Consider the following 21136-nt stretch of genomic DNA (forward strand, 5'->3'; position numbering starts at 1 on the left):
GTCCCATAGTGCTCAGAGCCATTTGAACCAATGGAAGAGGATGTAGATGAAGATGAAATGGGAGATATGATACTGCGTGAAGAGTTTGACAGAGCACTGAAAGACCTGAATCGAAACAAAGCCCCCGGAGTGGACAACATTCCATTAGAACTACTGACGACCTTGGGAGAGCCAGTCCTGACAAAACTCTACCATCTGGTGAGCAAGATGCATGAGACAGGCGAAATACCCTCAGACTTCAAGAAGAATATAATAATTCCAATCCCAAAGAAAGCAGGTGTTGACAGATGTGAAAATTACCGAACTATCGGTTTAATAAGTCACAGCTGCAAAATACTAATGCGAATTCTTTACAGACGAATGGAAAAACTGGTAGAAGCCGACCTCGGGGAAGATCAGTTTGGATTCCGTAGAAACGTTGGAATACGTGAGGCAATACTGACCCTACGACTTATCTTAGAAAATAGATTAAGGAAAGGTAAGCCTACATTTCTAGCATTTGTAGACTTAGAGCAAGCTTTTGACGATGTTGTCTGGAATACTCTCTTTCAAATTCTGAATGTGGCAGGGGTAAAATATAGGGAGCGAAAGGCTATTTACAATTTGTACAGAAACCAGATGACAGTTATAAGAGTCGAGGGGCATCGGTTGGGAAGGGAGTGAGACAGGGTTGTAGCCTCTCCCCGATGTTATTCAATCTGTATATTGAGCAAGCAGTAAAGGAAACAAAAGAAAAATTCGGAGTAGATATTAAATCCATGGAGAAGAAATAAAAACTTTGAGGTTCGCCGATGACATTGTAATTCTGTCAGAGACAGCAAAGGACTTGGAAGAGCAGTTGAACGGAATGGACAGTGTCTTGAAAGGAGGGTATAAGATGAACATCAACAAAAGCAAAACGAGGATAATGGAATGTAGTCGAATTAAGTCGGGTGATGCTGAGGGAATTAGATTAGGAAATGAGACACTTAAAGTAATAAAGGAGTTTTGCTATTTGGGGAGCAAAATAACTGATGATGGTCGAAGTAGAGAGGATATAAAACGTAGAATGGCAATGGCAAGGAAGGCGTTTCTGAAGATGAAAAATTTGTTAACATCGAGTATAGATTTAAGTGTCAGGAAGACGTTTCTGAAAGTATTTGTATGGAGTGTAGCCATGTATGGAAGTGAAACATGGACGATAAATAGTTTAGACAAGAAGAGAACAGAAGCTTTCGAAATGTGGTGCTACAGAAGAATGCTGAAGATTAGATGGGTAGATCACATAACTAATGAGGAGGTATTGAATAGAATTGGGGAGAAGAGAAACTTGTGGCACAACTTGACTAGAAGAAGGGATCGGTTGGTAGGACATGTTCTGAGACATCGAGGGATCGCCAATTTAGTATTGGAGGGCAGCGTGGAGGGTAAAAATCGTAGAGGGAGACCAAGAGATGAATACACTAAGCAGATTCAAAAGGACGTAGGCTGCAGTAGGTACTGGGAGATGAAGAAGCTTGGACAGGATAGAGTAGCATGGAGAGCTGCATCAAACCAGTCTCAGGACTGAAGGCCACAACAACAACAACTGAAATAAGCTGTTTCTCTGTTGATGGTTACTAGCGTCAACGAATAGTAGGAATGGAATGCCTTCAGTCGCACCTGACGAGCTTCGTTCCATGTCCTTCTGTAGCCGGGTCCACCCGGTCCTATAGCACTAATGACCGGCATGGATACAGTCTCGGAGGATCGTTTATACTGATCCTTCCATTCCGTAACTACAAATGAGACTAACTTACTCGTACAAGGCGCTCCTGGCGGTGTTACACGAAGCAGCAAAGACTCCCAGCAGCTGGTCTTACCTGCAACAAAAAACGAGGGGGTAGGTCAGTGGAGAGTGTTATCGCAGTCTTCCTTGTCCTGTTGAAGCACTGCAACTACAGATGGGTCTACGAGAATCTAAACGACAATGAGATGAGCTGAAGGTTTCCTTCCCGTTGTATACAGTTTTCCCAATTTAGCTGTCTTATTGGGCTTTGTCTCAGCGGGTTGATACAGAGAGAACTGCTATTTATTACCTTCCAACAATATATACCACTGTATCAAAAATATTAACTAATTACTTCTAGATACCTGAACGTACAAGATCTAAAAAAAATGGGTCAAGTGGCTCTGAGCACTATGGGACTTAACATCTGAGGTCATCAGTCCCCTGGAACTTAGAACTAATTAAACCTAACTAACCTAAGGACATCACACACATCCATGCCCGAGGCAGGATTCGAACCTGCGACCGTAGCAGTTGCGCGGTTCCGGACTGAAGCGCCTAGAACCGCTCGGCCACCGCGGCCTGCTGCAAGATCTAAAAAATCGCATCAAATGTGTGGATGCTAAGTCGGGTAATAATGCTCTATTCATGTAACAAAATGCCTTCCCCGATACAGTGTTCCTCCTAATAGTTGTTCACACGTAACATAGTGGCTAATACAGACTGTCCCACTTGCAAGGGGAACATCCACCCTGCACCGTACAGTTCTGAGATTGACTCAAAACACGGAAATCACGCGTTGATACACACTAATGGGCAAATCAGTTGCATGTAACTGCTACATCTACATGGATACTCTGCAAACCACATTTAAGTGCCTGGCTGAGGGCTGATCGAACCACCTCCGCAATTCTCTATTATTCCAATCTCGTATAGCTCGCGGAAAGAATAAACACCTATATCTTTCGGCAAGAGGTCTCATTTCCCTTATTTTATTATGGCGATCGCTTATCCCCATGTAGGTCAACGTCAACAAAATATTTTCGTAAACGGAGGAGGAAGTTGGTGATTGGAATCTCGTCAGAAGATTCCTCCGTAACGAAAAATGCCTTTGTTTTAATTATGTCCATCCCAAATCCTGTATCATTTCAGTGACACTCTCTCCCTTATTTCGCGATAATACAAAACGTGCTACTTATTACCTTCCAGAAATATATAACACTGTATCGCCGTTAGACGACCACAATCTTTAGTGCAACAAAATGTTAACTAATCGCTTCCAGATACCTGAACGTACAAGATCTAAAAAATCGCATTGCTTAGTCGAGTAATCACGCTGTACTCACATGTAACAAGATGACTTCCCCGATACAATGTTCCTCCTAATAATTGTTCACATGCATCTTTGAATTTTTTCGCTGGACTCCGTCAATCCTATCTGGTAAGGATCCAACATCGTGCAGCAGTATTCTAAAAGAGGAAGGACAAGCATAGTGTAGGCGGTCTCCTTCGTAGACCTCTTACATTTTCTAAGTGTCTTCCAATACAACGCATTCTTTCGTTAGCCTTCCCCACAATATTTTCTGTGTGTTCCTTCCAATTTAAGTTTTCGTAATTGTAATTCCTAGGTATTACACTGGAAAGACACCACTTCCTGAACCACGACCCAAAAATAGTTTTTCAGCGCGTCAGGTCCTGTACTGACCGTCAGTCGAGCATACGCGAGAGTCAAGCACCGCGAGCAACGAAGCGTGAATGACAGGGACTGATTGTAATAAAGAACAGACAGGCCACGGGCCAGTTCAGCGTTGGATAATAACAACCGGAGAGCAGCCATACTATTCAGTACCACCACTGCACTATAGGGTACAGAAGCCAACGTCCGACGCGGGTGCTTCTATACTCACTGCATGCCGTAGGCTACAGGGATCATTATTGGCATAGGAAGAGGGGTACTGGACGCTCTAACAAGTAAGCATAGAATAAAGTCACCATGGCTGATGGTCACGGACAGATACAGATAGATATATGTTGCTGGCCTGGTAGGAATACGCCTTAAACAACGTATCCCGGGCGACAGACTAGACAAGCTGAGGTCGTGTTCTCGTCAATAGTCGTCGACGAGACGCTGAGCCACAGGTACACATGAGCAGTGGCTGACGTGTGTGTTGCAGGTGCTGACGCTGGTGGCAGAAGGCCTGTATGCAGCGGGAGACGCGCTCATCACGGACAACTTCCGCACGTTTATCTTCCCGCACGTCGTCTACAACACGTTCATCATCGTCAGCGGGATCGTCGTCACCAGCTACCTCCTGCGCATCAAGATGCAGGAGCTGCTCGTGAGTTCACCCTGCCTTCGTTCACGATTAGAAAATAGTGCCTCGTTGTTAATACGATGATACCAGGCAATAAAATTCTTTTGTGCTACTGTAGCATCTGTTATAATTACACACAATGCGACTGATAATCAACTCATGTATCTGATCACTTGATATTTAGTAGGTTTAGAAGTTCATTATACCTGTGTGACAGGTGTCAGACATTCCAGTCATAGGTAAACGTGAAGGTGGCTGTAACAACTCAGAAAATATTTTGTGTCATGTCATTAATTATTAGTCCATCCGACTGGCAGCATTTTAACAGCCTATGGCTAGCCAAAGGTGAGGCATTGACTGTAAGCCAAAAATGCCTGCTAGCAGGTTATAATGCACCACGTGAAAATGTCTACACAAGTGAAACTGTGCAGCAGTGGAGAATCATGTTACTACAACTAACGACAGCCAGTGCGGCAGACTGTTGTCATTCAGAAAGTTGTTTTAGTTCTGCAGCCTGCCGCAACTAAAATACTCTGAAGATCAGTAGCACTGATGCGTGTCTAGCGCAATAAGGTATTCTAAGCTACTCTGCTGCCTAGCACGCACCCTCTCCACCTGTAAACCTGACAAGACATGCCGTCGGACGCAAAGCAAATGGGGCTCATAATTTATTAGAGGCAATTATCAATACTCTTGTCAGACAGCACACTCACAAGAGCAACTCAAAATTGAATGACCCACTGCCTGACCTAATGCGACTGGTGCTACTGTGCATATTTTGCTTTAAGTGAATCCACTTAGAGTATTTCCAACCCAAAGTGAATCTAACTCTACGCAGGCCTAGTGACTTCCAAAATGTCTATTGCATTGATGTTGTTCTACATTTCAATTGAGTTATTTATATACTAGCTGAGAAACTCGACGTTGCCTGAGTAAATGTATACAACGTTTGAAGTAGTACGACTGGAGTCATGAACGAAAGGGTTCTATGCTTTACTAACAAGGGAGAGACTCAAGTAGAGCTGAGCGTGCAAAAGACACGCCCTCAGCCAGTAGCGTCTGGTCTTGTACTTACTTTTGGTCACGGAATAACATAAGCTCACCGATAACTGCAAACGCTTAAAGCGAAATGGTGAACTGTTAGGTATGAAAACGCGCTCGCCCAAGCCACTTCCCGTCAAAATTTCCCCTTCTTTGACGTTACTTTGTAGAGAAGTAACTTCAAACCTCTTTGGTGAAGGGTTTTGAGGAGCGAGATAATTCGCGACCTCCTCGATCAGAGTTACGTCGCACCTCGCTTCCGGAAGGAGTTTCCAAAGAGCGATAGACGCCTCATGTTCCTGAGCTGCAGCAAGCCTTGCCTCATGATATTGTCCGCATCTCGTGGTCGTGCGGTAGCGTTCTCGCTTCCCACCCCCGGGTTCCCGGGTTCGATTCCCGGCGGGGTCAGGGATTTTCTCTGCCTCGTGATGACTGGGTGTTGTGTGCTGTCCTTAGGTTAGTTAGGTTTAAGTAGTTCTAAGTTCTAGGGGACTGATGACCATAGATGTTAAGTCCCATAGTGCTCAGAGCCATTTTTTGAACCTCATGATATTCATCGGATTCTTGAGATGGCATAGTCCTTACTCTTTCAGGCGTTCTGATGTATTCGGAAGGACTCCACCATTTTCAATGCATTTTTATTTGTAAATAAACCAGAATCAAAATGTAATGAGTAGACACCCAGATAACAAAGAAATATTAAATAAATTCGATTTTCCTAGCAAAGAATATAAAGGAAGCGTATTAAAAAAAGCAAAGGAACGTCACTAGGTTTTTAATAAACAAAGCGTAATCAGTAAAACATGTCTACCCTACCCAAGTAAATATGCTCTTAGATTGTATTCGTAAAGGTAAGATAACGGCGTTTAATTCAGTCACTGACGTAAACTTCCGAAAAAACATGACGCAGATTTAAAATACTAACAACGCCATATACTAGTTCTTTGGTGTACTACAAAACTAACAGCGCTGTTTATTGCTTACTCAGCAGACTACGCTATGATGGTTATACATGCGAACTACTAAACAGCAGACAAAACTTTAAGTAATTAAATTATTATTTTTTACGTGATTTATCAGTGAAAATCCCATGGAAATGCGTTTAGTAGTTTTACAGAGTAACATGTTCAGACAAACACGTCGGTTTTGCAGTTTTAGTATAGACTTGTATTGCCTTGAGCTGCTAACAGACAACTTTTAATTTGCTGCCGGTTCGATCTAGCTGATCATGAGCAACAACATAAAAATTACAATTGCAGGTTATGTGACATAACTAATGTAGTGGTGCTAACAATAAAAATAAGTCATAAGGAACCATTATTGGTCATTGTCGTCAAAAGGATGTCCACTTTCTAATACGTGGAGAGCAGCCGTCCATTTCGTCTACATGCTGAGTGCACTCCATAGAGCAGCAGCGAATATTAAAGCTCACATTGTACTACCATTTTACGAGTATGCAAATGGATTTCGTACTTCCAGCGACAGTGACTCAAAATGGTTTTTATAATTTAATCTTATTGTTGACTTCGCAGCAGTAGTGATGCTACATAGTAATACCGACAGCAGTCACACTGGACTCACATTCGGGAGGGGGGAGGGGGGGGGGGTTCAAATCCGCGTCTGGCCATTCTGCTTTACGTTTTCCGTGATTCGTGATTTTCCTAAATCGATTCAGAAAAATGCCGGAACGGTTGCTTTGAAAGGGCATGGCCCACTTCCTTCCCATCATCCCCTATTCCAATGGGACCGATGACCTCGGTGTTGGGTCCTCTCCCCCGAATCAACCAGCCAACCGACAGCAGTAGTGATGCCACATAGTAACTTCGCTATCTGGACCTCGTGGGCCAATCGGCACCGACTGTCCTCTGCCTATGGCGACATGAGAATGCAGTATGGCGGGGAGCAGGTCAGGGGTCCCGGTCGTTCCCACCTCTTCGAAGCGATACTTCTCAATCAAGTAGCTCCTCAACTGGTATCATGGGGCTGAGTGCATGGTGGTCCAGCCTTCCCACTAAGGAAAAATGACTGGCAGTACTGGAAACTGCACACAGGTCCTCCACATGGCAATTAACCACGCTGGCCACTCAGCTACGGAGGTGGCGGATGATGCCATGTTGCCATTTTTATGTTGCTGATAAATGTAAATGTCGTGTGACTAGGGCCTCCCGTCGGATAGACCGTTCGCCGGGTGCAAGTCTTCCGATTTGACGCCACTTCGGCGACTTGCACATCGATGGGGATGAAATAATGATGCTTAGGACAACACCCAGTCCCTGAGCGGCGAAAATCTCCAACCCAGCCGGGAATCGAACCCGGGCCCTTAGGATTGACATTCTGTCGCGCTGACCCCTGAGCTACCGTGGGCGGACATGTTGCTGATGATGGTCAGCTAGACAAATTGGAAGCAGATAAATGTCTCTTCATTAGCAGCACTTACTTTTACAAATAAAAATAACATCCTTGAAAATTCAGGAGCTTTGAAGCAGCACCTGCACAATTTTTTTTTTCATTTCTCGTAAAATTAATTTTTGCTGGGGTAATAAATGTTTTTGATCACTGTTAGATGGTTGTAAACTCCAGCAATTTATGTCTTCGTGATAAATTTGATCAGTACCCGTATTATTCCGCTGGTCTGGTACCCAGCACAAGCAAGTGCAACAGGAAGGAGTGGAGCTTTTTGTGACAGACAGAGTGATCAATCAGCGAAATATTCGATTTGCGAAATAATTCATCTCTTCAAGGAAACCCACAACCTAACAGAGGATCAAGCCAGGATCCCAAACTTTACCAGCGTTCCTTGGCCACTACAAACCGTAGAATCGATAAACGTCTTTCTTCCCGCCTCTTTCCCTGTAAATATGACTGACACAGATTTACACTGTTTCCTGCTTGGTCGTGTACGATCCTCACTGTAATAAAATGATGACATTCTGGATCAGTAATGTCAGCTTTGGCTCGGAGGTTCTTGTCGTCAGTGTAGCCAGATTTCTGGATGCTGAGGCTGGTAATCGGGAGGTACAGCGGTTAGCTTGGCGCAGTGTGGTGAGTGTCTGCTTCGCGTGCCGGACAGATGCGCGTGCTGGGCACGATGGCGGCGGTGATGATGCTGACGGCGGAGGGCGCGGTGCTGCGCTACTGCGTGACGGCGTGGCCCAAGTGGTCGGAGTACATCGAGGACGAGCAGTCCAACCCCGAGCAGCTGGACGAGGAGGTGAAGGGCGCGGGCCCGCGGCGCGCCTTCCTGGCCGCCCACCTCGCCGTCGCCGGCCTGCTCGCCGCCACGCACGTCGCCGACGTCGCAGCCTCGCTCGCCAGGACGTTGCGCGACCTCTGACCTGACCTCTGGCCGGCACTCGCGGGGCTCCACAAGCCGCCGTCTCCTGGCCGCTCACAACGGTGACAGACTGGGGAGGCGATCGCTGTGATGTGAACTTTCAGTCACCTCTCGTAACAGCTGTTGCAACAAAAGCGCCTTAGTCGGTTGCACTAGTTACATCATGAAAGCGCTTAAGCCGGGTTTTCCTGGGAGCAGGGATCTTGCACAGCGCTAACAGGACGGGGCATTTTGCGTCGCTAGGGACGCAGAAACTTAAGTAACTAACGCCTTTGTTTTCTCCCAGAAAATTAAACTGCAAACGCATTAATTATTTAGTCCACATGTGCTGTCTGCGTTGTACGATGGGCGTTCAATACGCAGCGCAGCACTTTTCTTCTGGTTTTATTCAGGATTCTAATACACTCTTTTGTCTAGAAAAACCTATTTTTCAAAATAAACTCCAGCCTAAGGGCACTTTACTGGGAGCGTCTGTACTCTGCTGGCCCGCCCGGTTGGCAGTGCGGTCTAACGCACGGCTTTCCGGGCGGGAAGGAGCGCCTGGTCCCCGGCACGAATCCGCCCGTCGGATTAGCGTCGAGGTCTGGTGAGCCGGCCAGTCTGTGGATAGTTGGGGTTTTCCATCTGCCTCGGCGAATGCGGGCTGGTTCCCCTTATTCCGCCTCACTTACACTATTGAAACGTCCCCTTTGAACAATTTTACAGGACTGTGCTTAAACTGACACACAATATTTTGTTAGCGCAACGCAATCTGACTTTCAATAATCCCTACAAAAGAATGGCCCTGACTAACATTAAACTATACCTTTCACAAATCACTTACCTCACAAAAATCTTCGCTACTCAAGCTACTGCAATACAGCAAGCGCCACTACTGCCAGCTAAATAAAAGATTCAAACTATGGAAGGCACTAACCACTGATAGGGATAGTTAGCAAATGAAAGATATTAATAGAGAACAAACACTGTATTTACCTTAATAGTCATAATATATATAGCAGTTCATGACAAATTACAAAACTCCGCCATCTCTCTCCCCACATCCACCTCTGCTGGCGGCTCACCTCCAACTGCCAACGCTACGCGCTGTTCACAGCCAGCTGCCTAGCACTACAATGGCGAGTATTACAACAATGCAAAGCAGCCACAGACTGCACACAGCACAGCCAGTGATTTTCATACAGAGGTGGCGTTACCAATTAAAAAACCTAAACAGCCTACTTACATAGCCCCCATGCTCCCCAAAAAAAAGTTTACAAATTGTGTTGGGCACTGGGCAATACATATTTGTTAAAATTTTTCATAATCGTAAATACAATAACAAAGAAATCAAATGCACACACTTATTGATACAATGTTGGTCAAAAGCTAAAATTTTCTCACAGTCCATAAAGACAGTCCTGATCGTTGATCACATTAAAATTGCCGTGTTTTCCTCAAAGTCTGAGCAGTAAAAGACAATGCACACAGACGTAGTGGATTTCCATGCAGTCTTGAAGAAGTAGTGTTGTCCTTCCAACGGAAAGACAGTGCTGACTCGACATGCAGACAGGTAATGGGCCACAACAGAGTAAACCCACAGCAGAGTCAGCCGAAGTTTTGAAGAGTATTGGTGGGTAGGTCATCACAGAGCAGAGACACTGTAGTCCTGGTAGAGATTACGGTATTGGTGGGCCACCAGAGGTGCAGACCCACTGCAGTCCTTGTAGAAATAATGGTATTGATGGATCATCAAAGATGTAGACCCACTGTAGTCCTTGTAGAGATAATGGTACTGGTGAGTCAGCAAAGGTGTAGACCCACTGTAGTCCTTGTAGAGATTGTGGTATTGGTGGGCCACCAGGGGTGCAGACCCACTGCAGTCCTTGTAGAAATAATGGTATTGGTGGATCACCAGAGGTGTAGACCCACTGTAGTCCTTGTAGAGATAGCCAGCAGCCATCTGTTGCGACTGTGCAGGTGCACAATCACCATCGAAGAGTCTTGCGGACAATATAGCAAGTCCATAAACCACCACTTGTGCACTCACAAAGTTTTTGGAATTGTCCTTAGAACCAGCAATGGTGTTATCCAGTCCCTTGCTGAATTATTAACACACGTGCAAACACTAACAGTCCCTACTTCTCACATATTGTCCATATACTATGACCAACAGAAATGTGTGCAGTGAAATGTAACTTACAAGTTAATAATATGATGAACTGGTGACAAGTACAATTTTATAACATAAGAACACAATAACAAAGGTACAAAACACATCATTCAAGAACATAACAATACAGATAACATTTGTAGTAATATGGGCTTTACAACATGATAGAAATAAACATATACATCATTGTTACAGGAATTATGAGATAAGTAGATACATAAAAGATCAGAATAAATTTTGAAACATCAACTTCACACATGAGCATTAAAACAGAACAGAATAAATAATGTCTAAACATCTTTACAAAGAAAATAACATATTATTAATGCCAATTATATTTGAGGATAACAGTATTCCTCATCATAGTGAATGTAGCTTAGTATTAGAAGAAGAAAAAATTCTATGAAACTACACAGAGACAGGAAGAAAACAAATACACAAGGGTACACAAACACATAGCAGAATAACACAAGGAAAGGACAGGGTTTGTTTTACTGCAGTATTTTGCAAACAAAACTTTCTTTACTTCTTGGAGATCTCCCTTCATTCATCATCATTGCCAAAAAGTCCTATCTAAACCTCCTTCCTGTATTCTATTCATATTTCTTTCAAAATAATTATTTCTCATTGTACAATACTCATTTTGGCCCAAATCTTTTTTTATATACCTTGTCAATGCATTGCTTCCAATTCATCATAGTTAGTTTCTTATATAGTCTACCCCCTCTTAAGCTAACTTAAATCTACTGAGCTCAGATTCTAAACTAAGGGACGAGGCAATGCAGCAGCACATAAAACAATTAACGCAAACAGCAATGACAAAAAAGTGCAGATTTGCAAAGGAAGCAGCATTTTAGAAATTAGCGAAGCAATTGCAATATTATGACTAATATAAGGCAATGTGCAGCAAACAAGAAAAATAAATCTGGCTTAGCAGAGTAACACAAATTAAAATTCAGTAGCACTATGCCTGGCAAACAGCATAACTTATACCTAAACATGACAAAGTTCAAGCAGAAAAAGTATTACACTAAAAATGGCCATGTCTAATACCTATGTCACATCTTAACACTAGAGTGATGCATCACAATTTATTCTACAAAAGAAATTGACAAGTACTTGAAAAGAAAACTATGATTGCAGTTCCTGTGAAGGTAAATGTCTTTTTGTGCTCCCTCATTTTTTTTGAAAAAATTATTATTTACTCGATCTGTAGACAGAAAATATTTATATTAGTACATCTATAAAATTTTATTTTAACCAATGCTGCAGTGCAGCTAGAAACTAGATATCAAATGAAATAAGCAATTACGCAAACCAAAGCATAAAAATATCATTCAATAGTCATGTGATATTTCATAAGTTAGTAGACATTCTCTCAACTCTCGTAGAAAGACGCTTGTCATAATCAGGTGTGCAGATGTAAAAATATTTCTCATCATTTCATTAGGCATTTCTGTAAATATCATAAATTAAGAGCTCCACAGTGTCAACATATGTTTTCAAGTTCGACCGTGTCGTTTTTGCGATGCTCTCTAGAAAGGAACGTCAATAGCGAGGATAATGGCCTCCCTTTTTTTTTCTACCTGTGCCGCTGAAAAGGGCTCGCAATAATGGCTTTTTTCTCCAGGCGTCTGACACACCTGGCCGCTCACAACGAATTACTTCACGGTCACTTACCTTTCTTAATGAAATATTTACGACAGCAGTTTTCGCTACAGTGACAGTCTCATATAAAAATTTCATAGGTCAAGAATTTGCGTTACAAATCTGTAGAAACAAAATCGTATGAATATAACAGTGTCCAAAAAATTTTCGCCAGCATTGTGATACATTCACGCACTTACACACATTTCATAACTCTTAAAGTACGATTCTCGGTTTACAACATCCTTTTTCACCAGTCAGAGTCCCTACCTTCTATTCATTATTCATATACATATAAACACGTAATCATATTCCTTATATAGCATCATCTTATTGATCATAAACATACCGCAACAGCATAATACACATAGTCGTCGTAAAAATAACATCATAACACCTCAGTCAACTCTCAAAATCGTCGTAGCTTCCTCCAATAGTTTCAAAACCTAAAAAAATTCTCTGCTCATTTCAATAGTGTCATCAACCTCAAACGTACTTTAAAAATCATGATCCCATACCAAATACATCATTCAAAGCTCTCATACTACCACAATGGCTCCAAAAACATATGAACAGTTCACAAAGTACTGACAAAATACAATTTCATAAGTGTGAAATTATTCAACTGTGTAATTACGTAAACATCTGTCACTAATGCAGCAAAAAAAATGTTTATCTCTCAGTTAAATGATCAGATAGCTGTGTAATTTGTGTGTTAGAGAAATATGGTACCGATGTGTAAAGTTGTATAAGCAAATACCATATTAGCTAGGGCTCCTTGTGCGTGCCAAACACATGGTACACAAAGTAGGCGTGTACCCCCCTGAGGATTAATGTAATTATACTCTCAGGTGTTACAGATTACAGCAATGGAATGAAATATTTCACGGAAAACCCTTGTATCATTGTACTTCAAATATCTTAAAAAAAATGTTTTAAGTGCGAAATTAATCACTCAAATACGTGTACTGTAGCGCTAAACTGTGCGTCTTGCTGTAAGATAATTCTGTGGAAGTGTCGTAATTATCGTCCTCCGAAAGCTAAGTTCTGCAGAAGTCAATGTACTTACCCCATCATAAACGAAAGTGAAATGCTGTGTGTATTGATATCGTAGTTATTACGTACTTTACTGTGATCAGGAAAGTACTATACTGTAAAGTATTGTTATGCTACGAAAAAGGCCCTCACATTGTAGCTTACTACTAAAACATGTTTTGCTTTCCAGAAGAATTCAGAAAAAATGTGCGGATATAAAACAGATACACCGCAAAAACAACATTGTAAATTGTCACTCATTAGTAGCGTCGTGATATAATCGTGTATCTGTCAAAGAAACCAAATGCTAAGTCATCATTAATTCCACAGCAAGTACTTTAAATTCAGAATGTATTTTCAAATGAACCAAAATTTTGCATTAAAATCTCATTAGCAGTACTGGTAAATGTTCTGAGTATGTGAGCCTTATAGTCGTTACGTAATCGTGCAACAAACAAGCAAGAATGCACACACACAATAACACTGTGTCGTCTGTTCACAATAACAATGCATTCGTAATTTCTGTTTAAATATGTTCCCTAGGTTATAGACTGGCTAGTTTATTTTAAAACATAGTTACTTGTTAACAGTTTCTAAGTGTGACAAAGAGTACTAGTAACGTAAAGTGAAAAATTTTATAGTAAAGACTAAATTAAAAAAAAAAAACAATTATCTCTCAATAAACGGTTTTACATGTGAAATGTGGTGTAAACCTTTACTCTTCCTAGTACGCAGAGTTTCAACTTCAAAGCAATTATCATGTTGTATACATCGGTAAAGAATGCTAAAATTTTTCTCAAGGCTAGCGTCTTATGTTATTTTTCTCGGAGCCAGCGGGCGCACGCGGCTGCCTCCGGTGCGAGTCATTGTCTGTTTCTTTGTTGGCGCGCGTCGTTACTGGGATTAGGAGACCTAACTTCTACAAATTCGCCTTGCCGAGAGGGCCCTGCCCTGTTTAAATCCCGCCAGTTCTGATGCAATTCAGGTCTGCTGTTACGATCATATCGTCTGTCGTCATGTCGGTAGATTCCATAGTTTCTTTCTTGTCGGTCAAGTGGTGGAGAATTTCTCCCTGAATTTTCATTGCACGGTGGACCGTTGCGTCTGAAGTTATTCTGTCTCCCGTGATAATAATAGTTCTGGTTACCATATTGTCTGTTTCTATGATTGTCTCTGTCATATTCATTACTTCGGAAATGCGATCTTTCCCTGTAACTATTACTCTGCCAGTGTTTGTCATATGGGTGGTGTCTGTTTTGGTCACGATTTGCGTTGTAAGAATAGCCTTGTCGTGTCCAGTTATTGTTTCTGTCGTCACGGAATTGTGACGTATGTGACCTGTAGTGATTGTTTTCCTGTTTTCGCATCCTGCGACTGTCTGTGTCAATTTCTAATTCTTGTAGGAGTCCCTGAAAAGCTTCAATGTCGTCTTTGCAACGTCCTGCCAAAATAATATGTCGTAAATGTTCAGGCAATTTTATTAAGCAAATGCGGATGAGTTCTGAGGGGCTGTATGGGTTTGACAGGTACTGATTCTTGTGCAACATGTCTTCAAAATATTTCACAAGACTGGAAAATTCAGATTGTTCGAAATGATTCATCATTATGATGCTTTGTTTTACTCGGTCTTGTGTGGCTTGCGACCAATATGCTGAGAGAAAGGCATGATAAAAATCTCCTTCACTGTGACAATCGTGAATGACCGATCGCATTCTTACAGCTGGTTCATTCTCCAAGTAGCCACACATAAATTCTAACCTGTGCTCCAATGACCAGTTGGGAGGAAAACAATGAGAGAATTGATGGAGCCACGCTTGTGGATGAATGTCGTTGGCAGAATTCTTAAATGTTTTGAATTTACGTGTAGTAATGAACAGCTTATAGTCAAAATCATCATGTCGGCGAGTCGCATAGCGGTCATTGTTACGTCGTTTCGGCGGTTCCATCTCATAATTCGGTGTACCTTGCCAATTTCTTTCATAATTTCCGAAGTGTCCTGTGTTATTATTTTGTGGGTGTTCCGTATTTCTAAGTCCCTCTTCCCGTGTTGGAGCGCGAGTGTCCTCTGAAATATGAAATTTTTGTATTACTTGCGCCAACTGATCTTGTACTTCCCGGATTTCTCTTTTGTATTGCGTATTAATTTGATTCTGATTTTGTTTGAATTTCTTAATTTGTTCATACTCTTCTGTGTCAGTGATGGCTACATGTCTTGTGTCATTCAGATCCTCATCTACCTTTGTAGATAAGTTAGTGAACTGATCCGAAAGTTCGGCTACTTTCTCCGATAGTGTACTTATTTCCTCAGTGTGTTTTTCTGAACCAAGTTTCAGAGTATCTACTGTGTCCTTTAAGTTTTCCTGAGTTTTTGCAAGTTGCGTAACCGAATCGGTAGATGCAACTGAGTCAATTTGAGCTTGCAAGGTGTCGTGATTTTCATGAACAATGGTTTGCAGTTCTCTTATGGCTGCTTCGTGGTTCTGTAATGCATTTTCATGCCGCGAAAAAATGGGTTGAAAATGCTCACAAATTTGTGTTTTTACGTCATTACAGACTTTTTGACATTTCGATTCAATGTTATGTAGCTCACTAGTTAAATCTTCACGTGTTTGTTCAAGTGTGGTGTCTAACTTTTGAAGCTTTTGCTGTGTTTGTCTCTGATTTTGTTCCATTGTGTCTAACTGTTGCTGTGTTTGTCTCTGGTGTTGTTCCATTGTGTCTAACTGTTGCTGTGTTTGTCTCTGATTTTGTTCCATTGTGTCTAACTTTTCAAGCTTTTGCCCAATTTGTTGCATTAATTGTAATAACAATGCACTGGTGTCTGAAACATGTTCCTCAGTGCTTTTCGGCAGTGAATTTGCACTGGCAACATTCACGTTTTGACAAGCGGAAAATGTGTCCTGACTCATTTGAGAAAACGGTGAGGACGCAAAACCTGAATCTACAGTATTTGCAAAATTGTGTCCTGTCATTTCGGATTCCTGAGGCGAGCTGTTGCCGACCGATCGATCGATAATGCTTCCCTCTTCACTAATTGTTTCACTGTCCACGCCATTGTTTGCAACCCGCTCCATTTCCCCATGCGCAATTACCAAATTACTACTTTGAACATTAGTTAATTCATTACTCTGCGGCACTAACATACTGCTTTCGTCTTCGCTGTCATTTCTCAATTTACTTTGGAGCCTAGTGTTACGTTTTTCACACGCCATTATTGTCACAGTATTTCACACGACAACACAGAAAAACACAATTTGAAGAGCAAAAATAAGAGAATACATTAACATAACACTGAAAATAATATCTAGTTAATTGCAGCTGCGAAATACTTGGTGCAAATCTACATGCATGCCACAACTGTTTTACTGTACAACAATGAAAGACTGCAACTACAAAGGAGATTTTCTCTACAATTACGCGCTAGCAATAAACAAAAGCTACACTAATTAAACAAACTACAATAAAAAAATCAGTAGATTCCAGTGAGGTATCCTCGGCTAAGGGTCGACATATGAAACGTCCCCTTTGAACAATTTTACAGGACTGTGCTTAAACTGACACACAATATTTTGTTAGCGCAACGCAATCTGACTTTCAATAATCCCTACAAAAGAATGGCCCTGACTAACATTAAACTATACCTTTCACAAATCACTTACCTCACAAAAATCTTCGCTACTCAAGCTACTGCAATACAGCAAGCGCCACTACTGCCAGCTAAATAAAAGATTCAAACTATGGAAGGCACTAACCACTGATAGGGATAGTTAGCAAATGAAAGATATTAATAGAGAACAAACACTGTATTTACCTTAATAGTCATAATATATATAGCAGTTCATGACAAATTACAAAACTCCGCCATCTCTCTCCCCACATCCACCTCTGCTGGCGGCTCACCTCCAACTGCCAACGCTACGCGCTGTTCACAGCCAGCTGCCTAGCACTACAATGGCGAGTATTACAACAATGCAAAGCAGCCACAGACTGCACACAGCACAGCCAGTGATTTTCATACAGAGGTGGCGTTACCAATAAAAAAACCTAAACAGCCTACTTACACTATGTCGGCGATTGCTGCGCAAACAAGTTCTCCACGTACGCGTACACCACCATTACTCTACCACGCAAACATAGAGATTACACTCGTCTGATGTCAGACGTTCCCCGAGGGGTCCACCGGAGGCCGAACCGCACCATAACCCTGGATTCGGTGTGGGGCGGCGGAGGGGTGAAGTGGACTGCGGTAGTCGTCGTGGGATTGCGGACCACTGCGGCTGCGGCGGGGACGGGGCCTCTCCGTCGTTTCTAGGTCTCCGGTTAACATAACATAACCACTCTGCTAGTCGACGTCAGATCCAACGTCTTGCTGCATCAATGAGCTCCCCATGATCCACGTACTGCTTCCAGCGGAGTGCATAGAAGTCAGAAGGTGCAAGAACCTGGCTGTAGGGTAGATGAGAGAAGAGAGTCCAATGATGACAGACGCCTCGCCAACGTCTCACCGCGCTATTGTTCACTGCCAAATCTCCACAGACAGGCTGCAAGCGCCCATGAATATCTGCGATGCTGAAAAGAAATTCAATAACAACTCTCTGCTTGGAACACATCTTCGTTTCAGACACTATTTTAAAGGCTTCTTATAGCGCCGTTATCTATCGGAATTTCACTGAACTATAAGGGCTATAGCGGGAATATTCCACGATGTCCCACAGCAAGTTCCGCATTTTTCCAACCGAAACTGCTCGAAAAACAAAATGTGTTGCACTACTTACTGAACGCCTCTCGTACAGTGTACGAAAGCAGTTATCGTATTGTTGTTATGTAATAATTTTTACTATTTGGAAGAAATTCAACAAAAATATAAAAGTTTTACAGGTCTATAACACACAACAAAAACGTTTGCTACATACAGCCACAAAACAATTTACCTAAATTTCACTCTGTTTTATACAGCAAATAAAGTATGGAACTTATACAACCGTAATATATGACGTATTAGTACCACTCATCAATAAGGCCATTTAGTGAAAACCCGAGTGCTTGAGTGACAACAGTCACTTGTTTGAGTAAGTTCAGTACGAGCTGTTGCAGGTGTGTCAGTGGTCAATCTGGGGAACGAAGCTGGCGAGTGCTGCAGGGACGAATACTTTTCATTATCGTACATAGTCGGTGAACTAGAACGGTATGACGCTGTTCATTTAACGCTCCCATCCCCGTGACGATTCGGAAAACTCCAGTCTCGGTCTGAGGAATGGTATCTGGCCGAATTTTTGTCACGGTCGTTGTCATGGGTTTGAAGAACATATCTATACTTCATCCTCTTTTAGTGGTGATTTCGACAACTCTTCCAGACAATTTGGAAAGCGGAGTCTATCTTCCTTGATCTCATTTAAATACTTGAGAATGGCACTCTTTCCTTCTTCTTTTTGGTCGGAGGACGTTCGGATGTGGCTAAAAGAGGTGGTCCCGATGGTTGCTGAGATTCGGGAGAATGCGGTTGACACTTAGTTGTTTCTGGACAGTTATAGTTGCTGTTGCTGTAAATGCCTTCCTTGGGTTCCTCAGACATGTTGGGGCAAAATTCCATACTTTAAAAAGTGTCCTGCCATCTTCCACATAGTCTAGAACTCTCAGCCTATCGCTGTAGCTCGCTCTTTTCTTTTTTGCAGCAGACCCTATTTTATCCACTTCTTCTTTTGTCTGTGGTCTGTAATGATCCCTTCGTGAAACCATGTAGCACATTGTTGGCACTTTATCCAGGTGGAGCTACCTACAGCACTTGTTACTGTTTGTTTGATGTCTTCCTCGGACCATGGCGCACTTGGCTTTTTCCCTTTGCGTGCACGGACCATCTGAAAAGAAACCAATGCAACACATCCAACTTACAGGTAACGTGGACACAATCTTAACTGATTGGTTGGTTGGTTTAGGGGAAGGGACCAAACAGCGAGATCATCGGTCGCATCGGATTACGGAAGGATGGGGAACGAAGTCGGCCGTGCCCTGTCAAAGGAACTATCGCGGCATTTGCCTGAACTGATTTAGGGAAATCACGGAAAACCTAAATCAGGATGGCCGGTCGTGGGGTTGAACCGTCGTCCTCCCGAATGCGAGTCCCCAATCTTAACTGAATAAAGATACTTGGAAAACTACCGTACTATAGGCTTACTGATGGTAGTTTACAGCAGCATATGGTAGTTTTACAACTCTACGTAACGCCATTGTTTGTGCAATACTTTCCCACTCACCTTGACACTTTTATATGGCAACGAGGAAATTCACAGTGACAACGTCCAACTGATATCTTGGTTTTACTTTTAGCTTCCCGTTTGCAGTCTGCACCACACGCGGAAATATAGTGACAGACTAAAAAAAGTTGCCCATTCTTGTCGCAAAATGAAGCTCTTCCAATTCTAGAATAATCTCGTTCTATAACATACCCAAAAGAGCTGATTCCTACCGGGTGGTTCGGTAAGAAAGTAGAAACAGTTACCGAACGCGGAGGCGCTGTAGTTAGCACAATAAACTCGCGACCGGCCATCCGGATTTAGGTTTTCCATGATTTCCCTAAATCGCTTAAGGCAAATGCCAGGATGGATTCTTTGAAAGGGCACGGTCGACTTTCTTTCCCATCCTTCCCTAATCCAATGGGATCGATGACCTCGCTGTTTGGTTCACGTCCCCAAATCAACCAGCCACCACAGCCAATTAACTGATCTTCAGTCAGACAACGCCATACATTCAAAGAGAAGCGCTGACGGAGTGACGTGTGTATTTCCATAGAGCTACTTGTGAGACGCGGTTGTCTGTGATTTCTTCACGAGTGAATGCCCTTTCAACAAGCATACATGAAATTAGTAGTCAACTAAGAGTTATTTAAGCTAGATTACTAAACGTTCGAAAAATTTACGATTGTAGTAGGGTATAAAACAGGATACGTGGTACCTAATTTGGTATGTAACAAACCATAGAGATCTAATAACTGTAATTAACTAATGCATAACCTATAGATTATGAGTTCATTTGAATAAAATTTGTAGTAGTAAAATTTACGATGATTTAGTAGCAATTTAGCAATCTTTCCCCTTTAATGTTCTAGGGTTACAGGAAAAAAATAGATGTAATCCAATTGCCTCTCCTCGAAGGTGCTTCATCCGTTGTCCCTGCGCAAGAAACAAGCCACGTTGTTTTTGATTTATCCGTGCTGTAGCTTGTTCCAAACAGACACTTTTCCAAACTGTGCAGCTGCTTCTCGCAGGACTGTACTATGTTGGCTGAAATCCTTTTCTGCATCCCATTTTGTTCATTACCACGCTACTGGTAACCGTACCAGTCTAACAAATATGTTCAAAACCATTGGAAACATGTTTAATATTGTTAAGTGCGGCAGTCTGGTGCAGATAAGACATAGATTTAAAACCAAACACAAGAATGTAAATAATTTATCGACACATTCACAACGTATGGTGTTGTCCACAAATATTAATCACTTCTATTTACCTTTTACAACTTGTTTACATCTGGCGTGAGATCGATAGAACCTTACCAGTTCTTACGGGTAGCACAGTTTAATGTCGTATCTGAAACGCGGTACTGCTAGATCTCTTCACGAAGCACTTGCATACGAGGACGTCAAGTGAACAGCAAGAAAAATCCCAGGATCAGCAATCGACCCCAAGATTCTGCTTTTGTACTCTGACTCCCGTGCAGACATCAATCCACTATTAAAAGAAACTGCAAACAAAACAGTTACCGACTACGACATTTCTGAATGGGAACAATTTTTCAAAATCATCTGCATGGAAGGAAGTGTGGAGAAAAGAAAAGTCGCAAGTCACTACGTCAATGAAAGACAAAGATAA

The 21136-nt window shown here is 42.2% G+C and overlaps 1 protein-coding gene across 3 annotated transcripts in view; it reads left to right on the plus strand.

Annotated features, from left to right (window-relative positions):
* Window positions 1-21136, plus strand: part of LOC126236799 (uncharacterized) — a 68471-nt gene that overhangs the window by 17099 nt on the left and 30236 nt on the right. For 2 of the 3 annotated variants that reach the window (XM_049946389.1, XM_049946387.1), the window contains one exon: window positions 3922-4086. In XM_049946389.1, the coding sequence (XP_049802346.1) occupies window positions 3922-4086 (165 nt within the window). Of the gene's footprint in view, window positions 1-3921; window positions 4087-8173; window positions 8753-21136 lie in introns of those variants that run through there. The other variant, XM_049946388.1, reaches the window with a different exon arrangement.

This window comes from Schistocerca nitens, chromosome 2, assembly GCF_023898315.1.
Source record: "Schistocerca nitens isolate TAMUIC-IGC-003100 chromosome 2, iqSchNite1.1, whole genome shotgun sequence".
NCBI lineage: Eukaryota > Metazoa > Arthropoda > Insecta > Orthoptera > Acrididae > Schistocerca > Schistocerca nitens.